The sequence below is a fragment of the Onychostoma macrolepis genome, chromosome 03, assembly GCF_012432095.1.
Source record: "Onychostoma macrolepis isolate SWU-2019 chromosome 03, ASM1243209v1, whole genome shotgun sequence".
Lineage (NCBI taxonomy): Eukaryota > Metazoa > Chordata > Actinopteri > Cypriniformes > Cyprinidae > Onychostoma > Onychostoma macrolepis.
Window position 1 is genome coordinate 56,205,801 of NC_081157.1, and position 20,837 is coordinate 56,226,637.

At 37.2% G+C, this 20,837-nt stretch overlaps 1 protein-coding gene across 1 annotated transcript; it reads left to right on the plus strand.

Moving 5' to 3' along the window:
- The first annotated feature begins 11,667 nt into the window (after window positions 1-11,667).
- LOC131537436 (apolipoprotein L3-like) lies at window positions 11,668-17,053 on the plus strand. The gene is made up of 3 exons (XM_058770842.1): window positions 11,668-11,816; window positions 11,959-12,055; window positions 12,482-17,053. Exons 2-3 carry the CDS (start codon window positions 11,994-11,996, stop codon window positions 13,161-13,163), a joined length of 744 nt encoding a protein of 247 aa, XP_058626825.1. The 5' UTR covers window positions 11,668-11,816; window positions 11,959-11,993; the 3' UTR covers window positions 13,164-17,053.
- Window positions 17,054-20,837: the final 3,784 nt, after the last annotated feature.

A 20,837-nucleotide genomic window follows, 5' to 3' on the forward strand; every position in this document is an offset into this window, starting at 1 on the left:
CCAAATGCATTTTAGTTGGAAGGCGGTGATAGAGAAAATGAAAATAGAGACAGTGGGACATGTCGTAACCTGAAAACCACCCCACCGGGGAACAATCCAATGCTCTCCATTGATTTTGTATAGCGGGAAGCTGCCTCCTTGTCATTTCTGACTTATAACAAAAAACAGAGCAATGCCTAAAAGCTGCAATGTGACAAGGTTTTATAAGCTGTCGACTAGGGCTGCACGATTATGACAAGAATCATAATTGTCGATTATTCCCTTGAGATTGTAATTGCGATTATTAATAACAATTATTTTGAACAGATTTATGCCATTGTTTGAAGCTACATGCCATATTTTTATATAAAATATATTTAAAAAAAAGCCTGAAAACACTTTTATTGCTTTTCTATAGCATTGAGCCTCAAATGTCAACTATACATTGGTTTGATTTCTTCTTTAAACAAAAAAAGGTAAAATTATGCATGGTATAATAATGTTATATTAAAACTAAAAGAAAAAATGGTTTACTAAAGCTATATATTTAATTTACAATTAAACAGATGAAATTTCAAATTACAGTAACATTTTACAGTACAATTTATTTTATCAGGGCTCCAGACCAGAGTCCTGCACGGGTCCTTTTTGATAAACCCGCACCCGTCCCGCACCCGCAGTAGTAAACCGAATACCCGACCCGTTATCCGACAGCAACACTAATTTAGTTCCGGACCCGACCCGACCCGTTTGACATAAAAACCGCGACCCGAACCGCACCCGAATTAGATCTACATAAGGCGGAAAAAACGCCTTTATTTTATTTTTAATGTAACAAGCAATTAACAAGTCATTCTGAGTTAATGCGTTAATGCGTTTAAAAATTAATAATAACATTTAACACACGCAGCCCAACAAGTTAACAGAGAGAGAGAAAGCAACATTATAGGCTGCATAAAAATATGTTGGACTGGCAGCAGTGTCGAGGATCGAGAGAGAGCTCGCACAACATCCAACGTGTAAAAACAATATAAAACTATTGCGTATGTGACCAATCTATTTTAAACAGGTCTAAAAGGCTAGCTGTCAATCAATGTCAATACAGCTGTCGATTGGCTACAGTGCTCAGTGTTTGCAAATCCCGCTGTAGAAGCCCGATCTTCAGACAGAGCGTGCGAACACAAGCACGGGACAATTTGAAAGGAGCTGCTTATCAGCGTGTACTGGATTAAGTCGAAATAGTCTTGGTTATAATTGTACCCGCAACCCGCCCGTGCCTGTCACCAGTCCGACCCGCACCCGCACCGCACCCAACACGTCAATATTATTCCACCCGTTACGTCAATTTTTGCGGTTCACCCGTCGGGTACCCACGGGTACCCGCCCGCGTGCAGGACTCTGCTCCAGACTAACATTCGAGAGCAGTGGCACCAGCACCTGACTTGGTAACACTGAACATGTAATATAACAAGTTTTGTCTCTTAGAAATGCACATTAGAACAGGAGCTTGAGTTCAGAGTAGCAGGAGCTTGAGTTGGGATGCAGATGTACATTTGACAGTACCATTGTGAAAACTGTAACAGCCTCATCTTTTATACATAACCAAAACTGAACTCGAGTGCTTCTTACTGGGTTTCACAGCGTTGTTTAGTGCTTGATCGCGACTGGTCACTGTAATAGACGCACACGCTCTAAGCTCGCTCCACTAGCGTAGCCAGAAATGTTTAAGTGGGTGGGCCTACATAAAACTGGGTGGGCCAGGTGTGTAGCATATGAAAACTGCATGTTAAATTTCCAACAAAAAATACAGCACCAAGGTTCATTACACAGTACTTCTAAAGCATGCATTAACATTAGTAATTTGTTATGTTAATGTTCATTTCAAAATTTACTAATAGGACATTATTAAAATTAAAACTTGTATCTGTTAACATTTGCCTGAGCTGGTTAACAAAGATGAATAAACACGGTAACAAATGTATTGCTAATGTTAGTTAATGCATTAACTAAAGTTAACTAAAGGAAGTTTATTAAAAAGCATTACCTCAGTGTGAAACAATGGGGCTTCGCTGATGATTTCAAGCGTCTCTGTCAGTTCACGCACATCGAGGACCGCAGAAATTATGCAGTTTGTTGTGGCGACCAGGATCTAGCACAATGTTTATGTGTTTCTTTCCACAAAGGACACATCTGTTTAGTGGATCAAACACTGTACCTATGCTAATATGATGTTTCAAACACACTTGGTGCAGAAATTTCCGATCGATAAATCCAGCACCCTCAGGTGGACTGAGCGACTGTGATTACCTGCATCTGATACAGCATCTCAGTCTCCTAACGTTACACACAATAATAATAATCGCTTGGGGGGGAATTCGGTCGTCATGTGACACAGCAGCCACAACAGCACTTATGTTTTATTTATTTTTTCCTTTTTATTCGAAACATTCCCAAACGCGTTAACTATATCATGAAATACAGTATCTTGATTCTCACCTTTATAGATTGTTGATCTATGGTGGGTGACGGTCAAAGTAACCTAATAATGTAATCTATTAATAAAAACCTGTCTGTTTATGGGTGTCATGACCAGAGTTGGGTATAACCAGTGGTGGAAATGGGGGGACTCTAGTGTTGAAGGATTTTATTTAATTTTTTTAATTATAAAAACCCTTATATAATAACGTTAAACTTATTTCATGTGTCCTCTAAGCCATAGGTTCTAAGCAAAAATGGTGCTAAATAGCGTTAAAAGTGATTCATTGGCTTGTAATCATAGGGGAACCACTTTAAGTGCTATATAGCATCTATCTTTAAAGGTGTCTTTTCAAATAGTGTTATGTAGAACCATTGAGGAACCCCATTCTCATCCTTAGATTTTTAGATATGTTACTCCTCTCATATGTTTGCTATATGGAAATTTACTACAATGGCAAAAGCTGTTGTGAATCACTTTTATGCCTTTCTGAGGTCAAAAAGTCTCATGTGGGGCCATGGGAGCAAAAAGGTTAAGAACCACGTTATCTTTAGGAAATACACTGTATTTTAATATCGTTTTTAGTGCTTAGAAAATCAACAATTATTAAACACACGTAAATATGAATCCAGTCGCAAGGCAGAGGGAATGAGGAGACAAGAAGTTGTTCTTAAAGTGTATTGGCACTAATCAATAACATTAGCACATGAAGATGAATACGATAAAACCATGCATTTACATTAAGGCTATGTGACCGGTTAATAGATCATTAGCTTAAAATGTCTACAAAAGGAAAAAGTCCAAAACAACCATTTGAGGAAACCTCTCAATATGAACACCCAGACAGTCAGTCAAGAGTCATCCAGGCATGCTGTCCACCTCGGGCTAAAGCCAACCAGCTTAAAACACCAGTATTCTAAAGAATAACAGAAAGACATTTAAGTTCACCTACTATTTTCCATTCTTTTACTTTGTTAAAGAAAAAAAGATCATTACTTAGACTAGAGTTACCAGTTAAAAGAGTGACCAGATGGCCCTTTTCTCTTTCTCTTTTCCCTTGTCTCTTTTCCTGCAGGCTACGTAGTCAGCACTCCTTCTTCCTCTCAGGAGCCACAACTTCACGTACCTCATTCCGGCTCAAGAAGAGGATGCTGCTCAGTCTCCCAATCCCAAGAGAGCTCCTAAGTGGAGTAAGGGTGGTGTTCATAGAACTAAATCCTCTCTCGCATTCTGCTGTGGACACAGCAACTGATTCCAGTGCATTTACAAGAGGTTTCAAATCCTCTGGGACCACTTTTCCACCACTCTCCTTGTACTCCCTAAAACCATTAATTGCTGGTCTTTCGGGAAGGTGCAATCTCTTGCACATTGAAACCACCTCTGCTTCACCATACAAAATATCACAATCATCAGGTCAGTATCTTGGTATCATTATCATATTCAGAGACATGAGTTGAAGATCCAGCATGTGACATTTTAGAAGCTGATGTTGTCATTAGTCTCTTCCTAAGAGAAGATGCCAGACTGTCATAAAATCTTTGAGCATTTATGCCAACATCCACCTTTCTTCCTGGGTGAAGTGGCACACCCTGGAACTCAGTGTTCTCTGCAGCTTCTGAAGCAGTTTTTGCAAACTCTCCCTGTCTTCCCTTAGCACGTGCTTCAAACACCTTTACCTTCTGACAGACCAATGAGTGGGCCATAGGAAGAGTGATTGTGTTACTCTGCAACATGAGTGACAGCTCTGATAACTCTGTTAGTGCATCCCGCATTACTCCAAGGTTCCTGACAAAGGCTGTTGCGGTAAGTCTGGCAGCAAGTCCTTTGTACATGTTTTGTTCACGTTCATCTCTGCGAGGATCTTGGGCTGCTCTCTGAAAGTGCTCATGTAAGGCAGGAAACAGCTGCCACACTGCTCTGAGAGTGCGTTCACTTGAGGCTACCCATCTGACCCCTAGAACTCTTCCAATGGTGAGAAAGATGACCGAAAGTTCATTTTTGGGAGATGCATGATAGAGGGAATACAACTTATCCATAAATGCTTGGAAGTGGTTGACTTCTCCATTCTCCTTGATGGTATCGCCAACTGCAAGTTCTAATCTGTGGTTACAGCAGTGCCACACAATAAGATCTGGGTAAAGTTGTTTCAGCTGGGTAGAAACTCCAGATACACGGCCTATCATATTCGATGCACCATCTGAAGTGAAAGAGATCCAGTTGCGTTTGAGAAACTCCTCAGGAAAATGCTGGTGCAAACACTGTAAAAGTGAACTTGTAATGGCCTTTGCAGTTGTTTACGTTAGTGGAAGTAATTCAGATATTATTGTTGTGGGTGGACCTGTGCCAATCGCACATCTAAGACAGACAATTAACACAGTCAAATGGCTTGCTGTAGTTGACTCATCAATAAGCACTCCAATTTTTTAATCATTTTCAATTATGTGTGTCACCAGACTTTTTCTCATTTCTTCTCCAATAAACTCACATATGTCCCCACAGCTTTTTCTGGACTGAAGCACACTTCCCAGTGTAATACCATTGGCTTCCTGGAGATCAACTAAATCCTGCATTAAGCTAAAGGGCTGCTGGTTTTTGGAAATCATATATGCTGTTCTGAAAATTTTGTTTGTGTTCTCTTCCAAATGCGCATTCTGCCTTAGAACACTGGACTCTAAGTTACCCTCCTTTGCTTTTCTTATTATTTCATCCGCAGTCTTATGTTCATGGCTTTCTTTATGTTGCCAGATTTTCCTCCGCAGTGATGCCAGTTGAGCCTCCCTTGTATCTTCACTACAGCATATTTTAAAGTCCAACCATTCTTTGGCCAACCTTGATCCCTGCATATGATGGTGTAGTCCAAGTCTTCCTACACTACCACACGTGTCACATCCAAGCTTGCCATTTCTGCTTTTTAGCCATGGATGCCCTTTACAGAAAAAACTGAATTGCTCCTCTGTCCAGCAGCTTGGGAGAATGCATCCTGCACTACTGGAAGTTCCCTGATCTTTACTTTCTCTAGACTGTTCAGGATTTTCTTTAATCTGCTCATTTTCCTCTTCATTCTTATACTTATTTTCTATATCATGACCGTCTGCCATCTCAGTCCAAGCTTTTTTGACAGGTGGTCCAAAGTAATTTAATAATGTCTTTTTCATCCTGCCAAACTGACTCTTTCTTCTTCAAACTTCTCTCCTTCTCTATCTTTCGCTGTTGTTTTCTTACTATCGACAAAAATAAGGGTGGCAGACAGTCAGTTTGTGACAGGTTGTATTTGAATTTTTACTTTTTTTTTTTTTTCTTTTTTTTTTTGCATATGCTGTTGCATTTGCAGAACAAAATATATATATTTACAAATGTTTAACAACATGGATATCAGATATTTTAAAACTTGGTCAACAAGTTAATGATTATTTTGAATTAGAGGAAAAATCTGAAGTGAAACCGATCATACAGTGTCATACAGTGCCATTGTGACTGTGAAGTGTTACATCACAATTTTCATGATACATTATAAAATAATGGTCACAATATAAAATGTATTACTCAGCAGCAGAAGTTGTCATGGTTGGGTGAACTTATACAGTGGTGAATGGGAGACTCCATCAAATAAAAGACTTTAGGGACTTTGAACAAATGTATATTTTTGCATTCCAATTGGCCCATAAAGCAAAACTACATGATAGTGTTTTCATGACTTTCAAAAAGTGTAATAATAATAATAACAATAGATAAAGACTAATAACAGCAGTCAGTGGAGAGATTAGAGAAATTAACCTCACTACTACAGCCGCTGTATTAGAAACACTCTCAAAGCAGCATTAACTTTTTTTTTTCTGATTTGATTCAAAGGTAATTCAAATTAAAGTGTTATAAATGTTTTACCTTTGTAATTAAATTATAAAAAACTTTGTAGGACTTACGATGTTCATGATGACCATTAAAATGCATCAGTCTGTGAAATGGGTCCCAGGGCTCGACATTAAACCTTGTTTCTGTCATTTACTTGTTCAAGTAAAAATTACTTGTCTAGGAAGAAACATAGTTTGTTTTTGTTTTGTGTGTGTGTTTTTGTGACAAATGAGGACATAAATTTGTATAATGACAAGGGTATGACATAGGTATTACAAGGAGAAGGTGACTTTTCAGGACATTACCTCATGTCCCCACTTTTCAAAACGCTTATAAATCACACAGAATGGAGTGTATTGAAAATCTGAAATAGCACAAAGTTTCCTGTAAGGGGTAGGTTTAGGTGTAATTGGTGTAGGGCAATAGCACATACAGTTTGTACATTATAAAAACCATTACGCCTTTGGGATATCCCCACTTTTCACAAAAACGAACGTGTGTGGTGTAAATGTGTTCATTTTGCTTCTATTACTTATTATTACTTAAATGGGAATTTGTGATATTTGCCCACTTAAATTGGTTTCCAGTGTTGGTAAATGAATGAATGAATGAATTTATACTTTTAGGCTACATATGAAACTAAACCGCCAGTAGGTGGCAGTAAGTGATTCATTCAACCGATTCGTTCAAAAACGCTGAATCATTCAGTGAAAACACCGCTCTGGGTTGCTCGGAGATGCGCGACTGTTTTGCTGAGATCTCTGGTTCTATTTTTTGTCAGTCAATGTTGTATCTATAATATGTAAGTCACTACTTAACTAGTCTACTTGTTCACTACTTGTTTATTTAAAACCAATACATTTGCAATCGTCTTGATATTCGGGGAAAAAACAACACTCTTGGTCATGTGGTGTTATATATTATATAAAACGCAACATTTTGACTTTCTACCTCCGTAGGCTTTGTTTGTTCATATGTGTTTCTTAGTGTGTGCTGTTGTGCTCATTTGTCCTGATTTCTCTAATAAAAGTCTCTCTCACACACACACACACACACAGAGCTTGCGCGAGCCTCAACTTGACCTTGTTACTGTCAATCTATTATCAGTCACTGTTTATTGAATTGAATAAGATCCGAATCATTCTACCCTAAATGTCGGTGCTTTCCTAGTTATACTTTGTTGATGTTTTAATCAGGCTACTTGTCAGCACAGGCTTTTCCACCTGCCCCTTCAAAAAAATCCACTTGTTCCGGACAAGCGTTAATGTAGAGCCCTGGGTCCATTTACAGTTTTGACGGCATGGTGTCACCATTTGTGTGTATTCTTTATGTATCGTGTGTATATTTTGCATGTATTTAGGCTATGACACGGTTTTAGTTATGTGTCACATTAACGGTAATGCGAGCTCTTCTGGCATACGTCTTTATATTACAGCCTTTATCATTTCAGGTATGTTGACACAGCTTAATCCGTATCAATGTTTCTGTTATCGCATTTGTTAAAGTAACGGTTTCTGTTCAGATTTTCGGCAAAAAATCAAAGTTCATTATCCCAGATAATTTACCTGAAGCTCTCTGGTTTCATTCTGTTTTGTGAGGCGTAGCGCGCACCAATAGGCCTTTATCACAGTCCGCGTGTCGTCACATCCGGCTCCGATTAGTAGCGTAAAGGAATTTCCGCCCGCTTTATTGTCAATGGACAGATGGCAGTTTTGTGAAGAAAATTAAACTAATTTAGTTTAGTTGAACATTGACGTTTATTGCATCAATGTTAAAACCATATCGGCATATTTATACCGATTCCATACCATGTATCATGTCATCCTTCATTTTAATGTGTAACATGAGCCTATCTGAGCGACGCAACTGTCAGATTAATGAAGAGCACGCAGCTCAAGTTACTGCCAATTTTAATATTATTTAGTTTATTTTTGAATTATATCTATTGTGATTAACCTCCCACTCTTGTTCATAATGATATTCAATCGTTGAACGCAATCACGGAGAATAACTCGATTAAGAGGATTAAACTTATTTTTAATTATTGTCTATGGGCTGGAAATATTTCTTTATTTGAACAACTTAAATTTGATGCAAATATAGAGGATTGCATCATAACGTCAGCGCGTGAAAAAATGTGAGCATGTTTAATAGAAGAAGTTTGCCCTAAACCTTTAATTTAATCATACAGCCTATAGTAATGTTTTAAGCTTTGGCTATTTCTAATGCTTATTAATGTGATATGTTGTTTATATAGTTTTCACGCTGTTGTATGTTGAAATAAGGTGATCAGACTGTGAAGAATTGCCTATACACATTCAGTATGGCTCGCACGCTCCTGTTTAAGTCACGAAATACGCATCTGGATATCGTGACAACATATTCCTTCGTTTCATAATACTCAATTAATTGTTGTAAACTGAGATTGGTGTCTTTAGAAGATGTATCTGTGCTGAATTCTACATAAATAATCCACAACAAAGCCGTGCGATGGGCACAGCCATTGATAGAGGCGGAAGTTCTTTTACGCTACTATTTGAATCTTCCGCTTTTCGAACGCGGAAGTGTGATAAAGGCCTATAGAGAAGCATTTCCATTGGCTGCAGTCTGCAGGAATTTTGGCCAATCACAAAAGTCAACATTACGCAGCTATCGTAGACGTTTTTATTATAGCCAACATATTGTACTCTTTATTTGCGGAAATCGGATCACTTTCGTAGGCTATTGATTTGATAAAAAAATAAAAATCTGAAATGAAACACCGTCCCCCCTCGAAATTCACTCCCCGGACTCCATCCCCCTGCGTCCCCCCCCATTTCCAGCCCTGGGTATAACAAGTTACTCAGTAACGCAGTAAAGTAATGTTACATTTTAAATTTATGTAATTTGATTACGGTTACTTATGTCAATAAGATTACGTTGCTTCAGTTACAAATGTAGTGTTGTTAAAAAAAAAAATGAAGTAAAAATCATGTTTTTCGAGTCTGTATGCCCTTTAATAAATCACCGGAGAATGCGAGCTAAAATGATAGTCCTACAACATTTAGATGCAATGAAATGTTGCCTATCATATTTCAAAATGTTGCACTCGACATATTTTAGTCTGGCATTATAGTTTGGGAAAAGTTCAACAAGTTTATGTCACAGTAACACTAATAAAGCAAAAAAAATAAATGACTCGTCAGAATGAGATTAACCGCTGGATTAAACCGTGTCGGCATCACAATTCAAGGCTTATTCCTTACAGCGCGTCTTCTTTCAAAAACGAAAAGTTGCCGAGATGAACTTAATCCTTTCTACAGAGGTGACGTGAGCGTGTACATGTACATGTTCATGTTCGCGTGTCTCAAGCTTCGTACGGATGATTATCTTGTAGCGCGCGATGTGCATGGGCATGATCACATTATAGGTGAGCTCAGACGGGAAAGAGTGGACCTCGCGTTGGTTTCATACGGATTTTATCAGAGAATATTTGTTTTATACTGTAAAGAGTCGCCAAAACCGCTCGTTTGTCTTCAGAGGCCGCCAAAACCGCTCGTTTGTCTTCAGAGGCCACCAAAACCGCTCGTTTGTCTTCAGGAGTCGCCAAAACCGCTCGTTTGTCTTCAGGAGTCGCCAAAACTGCTCGTTTGTCTTCAGGAGTCGCCAAAATATACTGTATTTCTCATGTCATTTTCGTTCATTTTAGTGACTTTATTTTACAAAACCGAAAAAAAAAAAAAAAAAAAGAGGTTTTGTTGATATTGGGAGTGCATCAGTGTATGCAAATAATAGGCCTACTTGAGTTTTTTTTTTTTTCAATCAACATGAAATTAATGAAAGAACTATGAGTTTCTCTTTTGTAGTGTATTTTTTTAGGTTTGACAACATGAAAAGTAAAGTAAACTTGAAAGTAACTTGAAAGTAAAGTAATTAGTAATCTGATTACTTTTTAAATGCAGTAATCAGTAATGTAATGTAAAATTACAATTTTAAAGAAGTAATTAGTAATTTGTAGTGGATTAGGTTTTTTTGTAACTTACTCAACACTGGTCATGACCTAACATTTTAAATTCGACTGACTTTATATTTTGTGAATTTAGCATTGAAAGTTAATGTGAATAAAAACATTGCAAGTTAGGCTACTAATCATAACACTTTCATTGTACAGAAAGAGAGCAAAGAACATTTAACATTATCAAAGAACATTTTCACTGACAGTCTAGTTCAAGCACTCTCAAAAACTCCCATTAAAATCACTGAAGCTGTTTACACTATGAAATTAATGTCTTACAGATTCGAACACCACATCTGCACTTTATTGTTTCTGATAAGAGAATTCGCCAGAACGAGGTGTATTCAGTCAGCGAGCGAGTGAAGAAAACACCGGCATTTTAGCGATGACTCATCTGAACGCCTCTGATTGGTCATTGCATTCATAAGCTCAACAGAATCGCGTGTGATTGGTTATAGTGCTGTAGAAATGCGTCTGTCTCTGGCTCAGTGCCAGCCAGCGAACACAGATTTGAATTTAGCAGCTGATGATATGACGCACTGAACCATCTAATCAAGCCAGTGTGATTGTATTAAATATAGAAAATATTAATCGGCTATTTTTTGTCTTTTGGAAGCTGCATTCAAAAACTGCCCATTAGATTTACACAACACAAATTATATCTCATGTTTAACCACTATAGACAGTTTATCAGAATTACTGGCCTGAGTCCGACCCGAGCACGTCTTTTTTCCCCCTTCTCCCAAAACAGCTTATACTACTGTTTCAGCTATTAATCTTGAGTACTGCATCATTCACATCTCCGAAGAGTCTTCTGTTTAATCAAATTTATAAAGAAAGATACAGCTTTACAATTCTCTCATAAAACAGCCCAGCTCCTGGAGGCGAACCGTGGGCGGAGCTGAAGAGTCGCAAGCACTTATGGGCCGATTGGCAACAAAACACAGATATTTGATGCAGTTTCAGAATTAACATCATTCAATAAACTTTCCTAAGTTTTTCAGTTTGACCAGCAAAAATTCAAGAAGTGCTATACGACAATGGAAAATTACTGCTTCACAACACTGCCCTGAGACGTTAAAAACCTTGATATGGAGACACATAAAGCTTGTGAAGACAACACAGTACATAATGAAACCATAACTATAGCAAGAGCATGCGTAAAAATGAATATCTATGAAAGAATATGTACAAGAAGTACATTTCAACATCCAGAACATAAAATAAACTGTGTTGCTTGGTACAAATAGAATTTTGTTGTTTCATTAGCGGAAAAGAAAAATATCATTATTTATTTTTTTACTTAAGTGGTTGTATAACAACAATATCACAGTTGCTTTTGTTCTGAATATCAGCTCTCCTGATATACGTATATAGGTCAAAGGCATGATAGTGGGTAATTTTGCTGAACTGTTGTTAACCATTAACCAACAACAGCAGCTTATGAAACTATTTAGCTTTTCATAATCATATGAACTGGAAAACAAAGTGAATTCAGTGGATACGCTTAAACGGAAGGTAAGCCAGTTTCTTTTCTGTTTGAAAAAAACACATTATTGTGGAATAATGCATGCATTGATCTGAACCTAGTAACTACTTCTAAGAGCAATATTCATACTGCTGCTTCATGGATGAGTCCGTTCATTTTCACTTTGATCAGAGACTCAGAACAGAAATATATCTTGTCTGTCAGTGATGGACCACTTCAAATCAATGTTTAACACTCGTGGGAATCAACTAGAGGAGACATTTAAACAGTAAGTATTTCTTGCTCTAACTTGACTTTATAAATGTATATTATGTAATTTGTGTTTACATTACGATAAGTATAGTTGTTAAAAATGTAGTCACAGAGTGTACTTTACCAGAACATGTTCTCTCTGTGTGTTATGGATCAAGTGGGACATGCGCATGCATGTGACTTTTCAGCAGATTCACTGCATGTGATGGAAAAAACCCAAACTCCCAACAAACTATGTTCATGCTTAAAGCGTGTGAAATATTCTGATAGTCTACTAACAATTCAAAATTGCATCTAATAAATTTGTCGCCACATGGGAATCCAGGTCAAATTAATTGCATGTAAGAGCATGTCACTAGTTGACCTGATCCCCAGTTGATCCAATACACTGGCAATTTGTAAAATGCACAAAACAAGTTTAAAATACTTTGTAATATTTCAGGAAACTTCACATTTTGGATGACTTGAAAACAAAGATAAACACACTGAACTTAGATTTTGACAGAAAGCATCAGACACTCGCTGGTCAAGTAAAGAAACTCAGTATCATTACTGATGAACTGGAATCCACACACAAGAACACTACAGTGGGCAGTTTGACTGGTGCAGCAATGGGAGCAGCTGGAGGAATCGCATCCATAGTGGGTCTGGCTTTGGCCCCGGTCACATTAGGTGTTTCGTTAGCTCTTACTGCTGTTGGTAGTGTTGTTGGAGTAGCTGGAGGAGCAACAGGTACAATATGCAACATCATTAATGACGCCCAGCAGAAACACCTACGTGAGACTATTGAGAAGATCACCAGTGATTTCCAGAACACCATCAATGCAATGTTTGAGAATATGAGTACGATTATTAATAGCACAGAATACATTCAACAGCTGGTGCAGCAGGATATGGATTATTATATACCAGCAAGGATGATCCAGGCAGGTGTGGATAAAGTGAGAGGCGTTTCAGCCATTTTAGGACTCCCTAAAGCTGAAATGCCCCCAAAAAGTCAAGGGTCTAAACAGTTTGACAAAGCTGTTAGTTGGACTAAAGACGCTGTCAAAGGCTTCCAGTTCTGTTCTGGTGCTGTCAAAAAATTAGTTCATCTTCAGAGGCTGTCAAAACTTTTCATTTGACTTCAAAGGCTGCCAAAACTGCTCGTTTGTCTTCAGGAGTCGCCAAAACTGCTCGTTTGTCTTCAGGAGTCGCCAAAACCGCTCGTTTGTCTTCAGGAGTCGCCAAAACCGCTCGTTTGTCTTCAGGAGTCACCAAAACCGCTCGTTTGTCTTCAGGGGTCGCCAAAACCGCTCGTTTGTCATCAGGGGCTGTTAAAACGGTCCGTGTGTCTGCACAGACTGCAAAAGCTGCCCGTTCAGCAGCGGCGGTCAGTGGTATAATCTCAGCTCTGTTCGTTGTTCTTGATGTTGTTTGTATTGTTCAAAATTCAATGGAGCTCTCTGAAATGAATCAATCAGCAGACAAAAGAAATGCCAAAAATATAAGATCAAACACTTTGAAATTCATTCATCAAATGAGAGAAACAGCTGCTCATTTTCAGAAGACTCTAGATGAAATTAAAGATGCAAGAGACGATGCTATCGAAGAGTTTAATAAAGAGTTGAAAAACGACACTTCTTTCCTGCTTAGTCAAAGGCGCAGAGTCAGCCATAATGGTCTAATTTCAATGAGCATTATTTTGATCAGCATTGTTCTTTTTTTTTTTATTATTCTATATTTCTTTGGAGTTCTTCACAAATAACCGCTTGATCTGAGGTTTGGATTTTATTGCTGTTTTTTTATTATATGTTACCATGTGTAATGTAATGCACCAACCTGCACTGTAAAGAGAATTTTTCTACAGAGAAAACGAGTTTACCAAATTACAAAATTGAACCTATACATGTACAAACTGTGTTCAGAGGGTGCGGTGTGCCGACAGAGTCCAAGACGATAAAGAGCCTTGAAATGGACTTGGCCCTGGTTACACCTGCTATTAAGATGCATTTTGGTCGATCAAACCACAAGTAGACAGCACTAAATACAGGTGTAAATAGGGTCTCAAATGTTTTGATCTTTCCACTTTCAACTACTTCCAGAGGTAGTTGAAAACACATTTGACCAGACTGCTGTCATAGGGTGGACACTCATGTGGTTGAATGCGTTCAAACAGCTGCTACAGACACCTACTGACCTAATGTGGAAATATTCTTTGGAAGGTTGAATGGTTCACAAATCTGTGGCGAGGTTGGGGATCAATTCCTATATCCAGAACAAAGGTTCAATGATGACACAACAAGTGGAAGTTACAGTGAAATGCATTAATTAAGTTAAGATATGAAGAGTTCATTTGCAAAAACCAATAACTCCATTTTTTATTTTTTTTAGAAATCACATTTTTTATTGCGTATTCCAAGTAATATCAATCAAACTGCAGTTGGGTTGTTTTGATTAAGTAATAACTAAACAAATACAGGCAATTTACTAAATTAAAGCTCATTGAAAGTATGTTTTTTACATATTAAAAGTGTTTTATAGCAAAAGCAGATAACTCCAACAGTTGTTTTTGGCTCCACATTTCATGTTTTAGAGTAAAAAAACAAACACTCGTTTAATCTTTGTAATCTCCTCAGATGACAATGTAGATGCCTGACAAACGTTGTTGTTGTTGTTGTTGTGATCGTAGACTGTATGGATGTGATTACACACAATACACAGAGCACAATTTTTCAAGGTTCCATGAAAATGTTTCAGCTTTTATTTTCCTTTTCCGCCCTAAAGAAGATGTCACAGGTTCATCAAGTTTGTCGAAATTATCCATCCTCGATCACTTTTAGTCAGCTTTGAAGAAACTCCTCTCAGCTAGCACGTCTTTTCAAAGTGAAAGTAGCCTTGTCACCTGACATAAATACAGCGTGCTGATTTGCTAAAATGGACTTATCGGCTTCTGTTCAAAAACAAGGGTGCTTCTCGGCTTTTGCAGTAAACCGTGACCTCGTGATGCCTTGAAAGTGGACAATACCGGCTTTTTCAGCAAAATGTGTTTAGGGTTCAGATCGCGCTGTATGTAGAGAATAATGCGCGGCAATCGGCTCTTTTTTGTAAGTGCTGTTTATCGGTTTTTGCAAATGAACTCTTCATATATTTCTTCATATTTTGGAATCTGAAGAGTGATTGGGGGTTTGACCTAGTGGGGGTCGATGTCTCAGGTAAACATTTGATAGCAGAATATACTGTTGTATGTTTAGATTTTGAAATATCGACCTCTTCTAACATTGTCAATAGTGCAGTAACAGTGTTTGCTCGTTTAGCCCGACTCCCAGATAACAAATCTGTACTTGTATATAATATTTTGCTTGCTAATACTTAAGGGACTTTCCCCACAAAAAACAGCCTTAGCATTAATTTCCACTGTTCAAGAAGAGTGAGCATTTATGTGAAAATCTGACGAAGAGCATAAGTGTGAGGCTTGATCAGTTTTGTTTCTATTCTTTTTAGTTTTTGTCATCAATATATGATGAAAAGGGGGGAATTGTGGAAGAAATTTTGTTATTATGTTATGGAATTGTAGTGGAATGGTAAAAGGGTGTTGGTACGTGACAGGAGGGCCTCCACCCAAAGATAGAATATGATAAGCAAGTCTAAGAATGTCGTTGAAAATACCATCGAGACTGTAAGAGAGAAAGGATGCCCTCCCTTCACTGTCACACTCTGCAGACACTCTTGAGTGGCTGCATGACTGCTGGCCTTTTCTTGCAAGAAAATAAACCATCTTTAAAGACAATTGGACATGTTTGTCTCTTATTTAGTGATATCATTTTTATTTGCCACAACATGCACTAGCCAGATGGGATTTAAACTTTCTCGGCTGAAGAGCTAAGTTTGGTTTGAAGATGAAAAGCAAGCACAATGTTCTCTTTCCATTGTCTCTTATTCAGTGATATAATTGTAACCAAGTGGTAAAAAGTATAAAAGTTTGTTTCTCCTTTTGCATCATTAAACATATTTTATTTGAATTTGCTGTTTTCTGTAAATTTGTAAGTAAAAAAAAAAAAAAAAGAGAAACAGTGAATACCTGCATTTTCCTGGAGTCGTCAGTTTGGTGTGTGCATTATGCATGAGAAATGCGCATGCGCTGTCGTCCTCAGACATTTTGAGTGATGCGCAGCGAGCAGTGCGAGGGAGACATTAAGACCATCAAATGGTAAATATAGTATTTCCTGCTAATCTTTCTGTTAAATATCATTCTTGGATATATTTTGTTGTGCCATTTCTAAGAGATGTCATATTTATAAAGTTATATCGTGTACGAGGTACGATGGTATGACGTCACACCATGTGGTGTAGGCCTGTTCAACTGTGGTTTTACAAAATGTATTACACTTTTACATTTTGCAGATGTTTCATGTGTTTTCATGTGATTGATACTTTATCTGATTATTTACACAGTGGTACAGCATTATGTTGAGGATTTCAGCCCTCATAAAGTGAATGTGAGGTGTGAAATAGGAGCTCATCGTTGAGTGAGTGTTATTTCCTTCTATTTTTCACATGTGAAATGTAAGTGGGTAATATTACCATGTACTTATGATGTTTTGTTTCTTTTGTATAGTATTCCCACTGCCGTATTGTCATATTTTGCTGTATAGTACCGTGTAATTCCGCATGGATTTTTCTGGGGTAGTTTCTTTTTAGTGTATCACAACATTTTGGTGTTGAAGTATTTTCTTTTTATGTTTTTGTTTGACGGCTGTATTTTTGTAGTGTCGTGTTTTGATGGGTGAGAGTTTTGTTTTGCATACACGCTAACGGACTGCGAAACTAAAGCTTGTAGTACTTCAGGAATAATTATACACTGAAAAATATAGAGCTGTGAGATTTAAATTGCATCCCCAGCTCTGTGTATTCTTTCCTGTTCTGTTTTGTTTTGTTTCGGAACTGTTCTTGTACATTCTTGGAAAACTTTTCAGAACAAATCATTCTTTTGAAAATATTAAGTGAATAAACTACAAAGTAGGTGAACCCGCTAAATGTGTTCCTGGTGGTAAATCAAAATCCCCGGTCACATAATTTTTATTTGCCACAACATGCACTAGCCAGGTGGGATTTAAACTTTCTCGGCTGAAGAGCTAAGTTTGGTTTGAAGATGAAAAAGCAAGCACAATGTTCTCTTTCCATTCCTGATTTATAAGACACATACACAGCATTCGGCATCAGAGCAGAAATAAAAAGCTGCTGCTCTCTGTATTTTTTTTTGTCGTTTGGTAACCCTAGTGAAAAACTAGTATACTTAAGTACAACTTATTCATATGTAATTTAGTATAACTAAATATATTTGTGGCACACTATAAATTGGTATACTTAAAGTCTGCTGAATTGAAACAACTAATTTTGTACTAAATGCATTTTAGTTGTGCAAAAGCAGTGCTGAAGTTCAACTAATGTATTAAATATACTTGTTTGGAACTATTCCAAGTATACTTAAGTACACTTTAAATATGCACTCTTTTATTTAATTTTTGAAATGCAGCATAAACTTCAAATGTATTTTGGTGACATTAAAATTGTAATTCAATTACCCTGTAAGAGTGTTGAACATACATTAATATGGTATTCCAATTCTTTACCACAAACTGGTTTGTTCATAAATTACTTCAACGATTCACTAGTTTGTTTACCTAATCACACAATTAGCGTGCTTCATGTATGGATTATTATTAAAACAACCATTAATTATATATTTGTCTAAAGCATATAAAGTGAGTAGTCTTAGTCAACTGACCTTTTACATAAACCCTGAGAAACCATAAAGAAACATTTCGCCCCTATTTCAAGTGAACTGCTTGATATGATCAGCTCATAAATTCTCCACGGAACTGAACTGTTTCTTCAGTTCTCATTTTAAGCTACATGTTGTGCAAAAAACTTTAACCCTATTTCTGTTTCTCCCATTATTTTCTAAACTACACACATACTCAAAAACTAAATAACCAATAACCACAAGAAACATACCAATTAAAATGATCTTTATTTTCTAACTAAATCAAATTTATTTTATATATTGATTAATTAATCCCCATTACCCTCATCCCCATTAATTCTTAACACTTTCAGTAATGGCTTCTTCACTGATCTTCACCGGATCAGTTTGAGTTCCAGACTCAGTCACATCTGCACACATAGGCTATAGAAATACAAATAAATTATGACAGTACCTTTGTTTCACGCTTGTTGTTTGATCGTGCAATCAACAACAGCAACTCGTATATAACACCATATCTACAATCTATACACCAAGTGCCCAAATTTTTAATAGTCAGTTGTCTTTCAGTTGCAATTTTCTATACTATACCCAGTAATATTCTTCTTATTAAACTGTGATGAAATAACATAACACATAACAAAACATGATTAACATTTAATTTAATATCTTACTTTTAGTTTTATTTTAAAACTCACTGTTACTGTAGTATTTATACTGAGTCTGACCCACTGATCTATATAAATGACTGAATTGCTCATAATTTTCTTAACTGAAATAAGGCTGTAAAGTCACCAGAAGTGACTAACAAGTCATATTACTATTCCTCACTGAAAGAGGGCATCACTGACTGACAGCCAAAGCCTTGACCCAAAAGGAACCGGTTTAGAGCATTAGACATCATATATTTTGCATTAACTTGATAGAATGAGTGTGAATGATAGAATACCAATATGGCAGTGTGTAGTGGCTTCACTTTTTATTACATCATGATCAATCCAGTTCTCTATTATAGATCAGTGGTTTGAGCACTTAACTGTATTCCAGCCAACAACAAAAAACACACAAATTACATTTACATAGATATGATTGTCATGGTGTAAAATTTTTGTACTTTGGCAACATACAAAACAAAACTAAATACTTACCATCACATGCACAGCTGAATGATGCCTGGGTAACCTAATAACCTCTAATTTGCTTTTTGTAGCCTGGAGCTCCTTTTTTTAATAGAGCAACGTTTTGCTCTGCAGAATTCCGTAGACGCACCTGACGGACCAGCAGCTCCAATTGCCCTTTTATTTACCTGCAAAGTCTGCGAGTATACGTCCTGGTGAGGCATTGCAGTATCTAGGCATGCATACTGCAAATACAAACAAACATCAAACATGAACAATACATGAATGGACACTTTAGAAACATAACTATTGGGGTCACATGATGTTGCTCAACTGAGAGGAGCGACTCCCCGCCACTCTGAGGAAATTTTTTGGCGCCGCTGATTTCTACGCTGAACTCAGGGACTCTGCTGCAGCGATCCTGAAGGTCTTTTGGCATAAACGATGCGATGTACGCTAGACATGTTTTGTATGAAACAACACTTTGTTGAGAACTGTCGTAAACAGTGTTGGGGTAACGCATTACATTAATAAGAAAATATTTGAGTTACTTTTTCAAAAAGGTAATGCCAGTTACTTTGTTTTCCCATTTATTGACTAACAAGTCTCCTGTTCCCATGTTGGGAGAAATCAGAAGTACAGAGGCGTTGTGTATGCTGTGTGAACTAGGGCTGAGAATCGATTTAAAAAAAGAATAGATTCCGAGGCGTTGGGAAACGAGAGTCGATTCCAAAGGTTGTGAAACCGGGCCCTAGTTTCTTCAGTAGAACACAAACGAAGATTTTTAACTCAAACTGTTGCAGTCTGTCAGTCATATAATGGCAGTCAATGGGACCCACGGCTTTGAGAGACAAAAAAAACATACACAGACAAAACCAAATTAAATCCTACGGCTCGTGACGATACATTGAGGTCTTAAGACACTAAATAATTGGTGTGTGCAAGAAACTGATCAATATTTATATTATTTTTTTACACTGATCCACGGCAATGTCCTACTGTCCTGTCATTATTATTAATTAAAGGGGAATGGGAAGAAGAGAGATAGAAGTCTCCCTTCTAGTTATACTTTATCTCTGTCTAGTTCTGGTTCACTCTCCAGTACAGTAGGTACCATTGCACCATTGAATGCACCACTGAAGTTGGATGCCGACCAACGTTAAACATCAAAGAAGAGGAAGATCGCTTCCGCGCATGCGTCTACTATGCCAGAACTCGTTGATGCGTCACGCGCCGGATGTTGTGAACGCAAAAAATCATTAGGATATTAAGTAAAGATCATTTTCCATGAAGATATTTTGTAAATTTCCTACCATAAATATATGAAAACTTAATTTAGTAATATGCATTGCTAAGAACTTCATTTGGACAACTTTAAAGGCGATTTTCTCAGTATTTAGATTTTTTTTGCACCCTGAGATTCCGGATTTTCAAATAGTTGTATCTCGATGTATAAATCTCAGTTTCAAAAAATTGACCCTTATGACTGGTTTTGTGGTCCTGGGTCACATATACCGCTTTGAGACAATAAACAACAATGCAGTGGTACTACTCCACATCGAAACAAATGATATTGCAAGTGGAGCATCTCCATCGCTGATCATCCAACGAATGAAAGCACTAATAACTTCAACTTCTCACATTCTGTATTTTGCAATTGATTTGATTGATTTTAAAGTACTTTTACTGGTTTATAAATCACTCAATGGCCTAGGACCTAAATACATACAAGAGATCAGATGTGCTAAAACATTAGCCACATTTAAATCCAGACTCAAAACTCATCTGTTTAGCTGTGCATTTGTTGAACGAGCACTGTGCTACGTCCAAACTGACTGCACTGTATTTTACGTATAATATTTTTATTTCTGACTGTTTATTTTATGTTATAACTTTATTTATAATTGTTCCAAATTAATTTTAAATCTATTTTT

Bases quoted from the DNA above. Each gene is read 5' to 3' on its own strand.
- LOC131537436 (XM_058770842.1), top strand. From the start codon at position 11,994: ATGGACCACTTCAAATCAATGTTTAACACTCGTGGGAATCAACTAGAG. The intron at 12,056-12,481 runs GTAAGTATTTCT...GTAATATTTCAG, and splicing joins CTAGAGGAGACATTTAAACA to GAAACTTCACATTTTGGATG.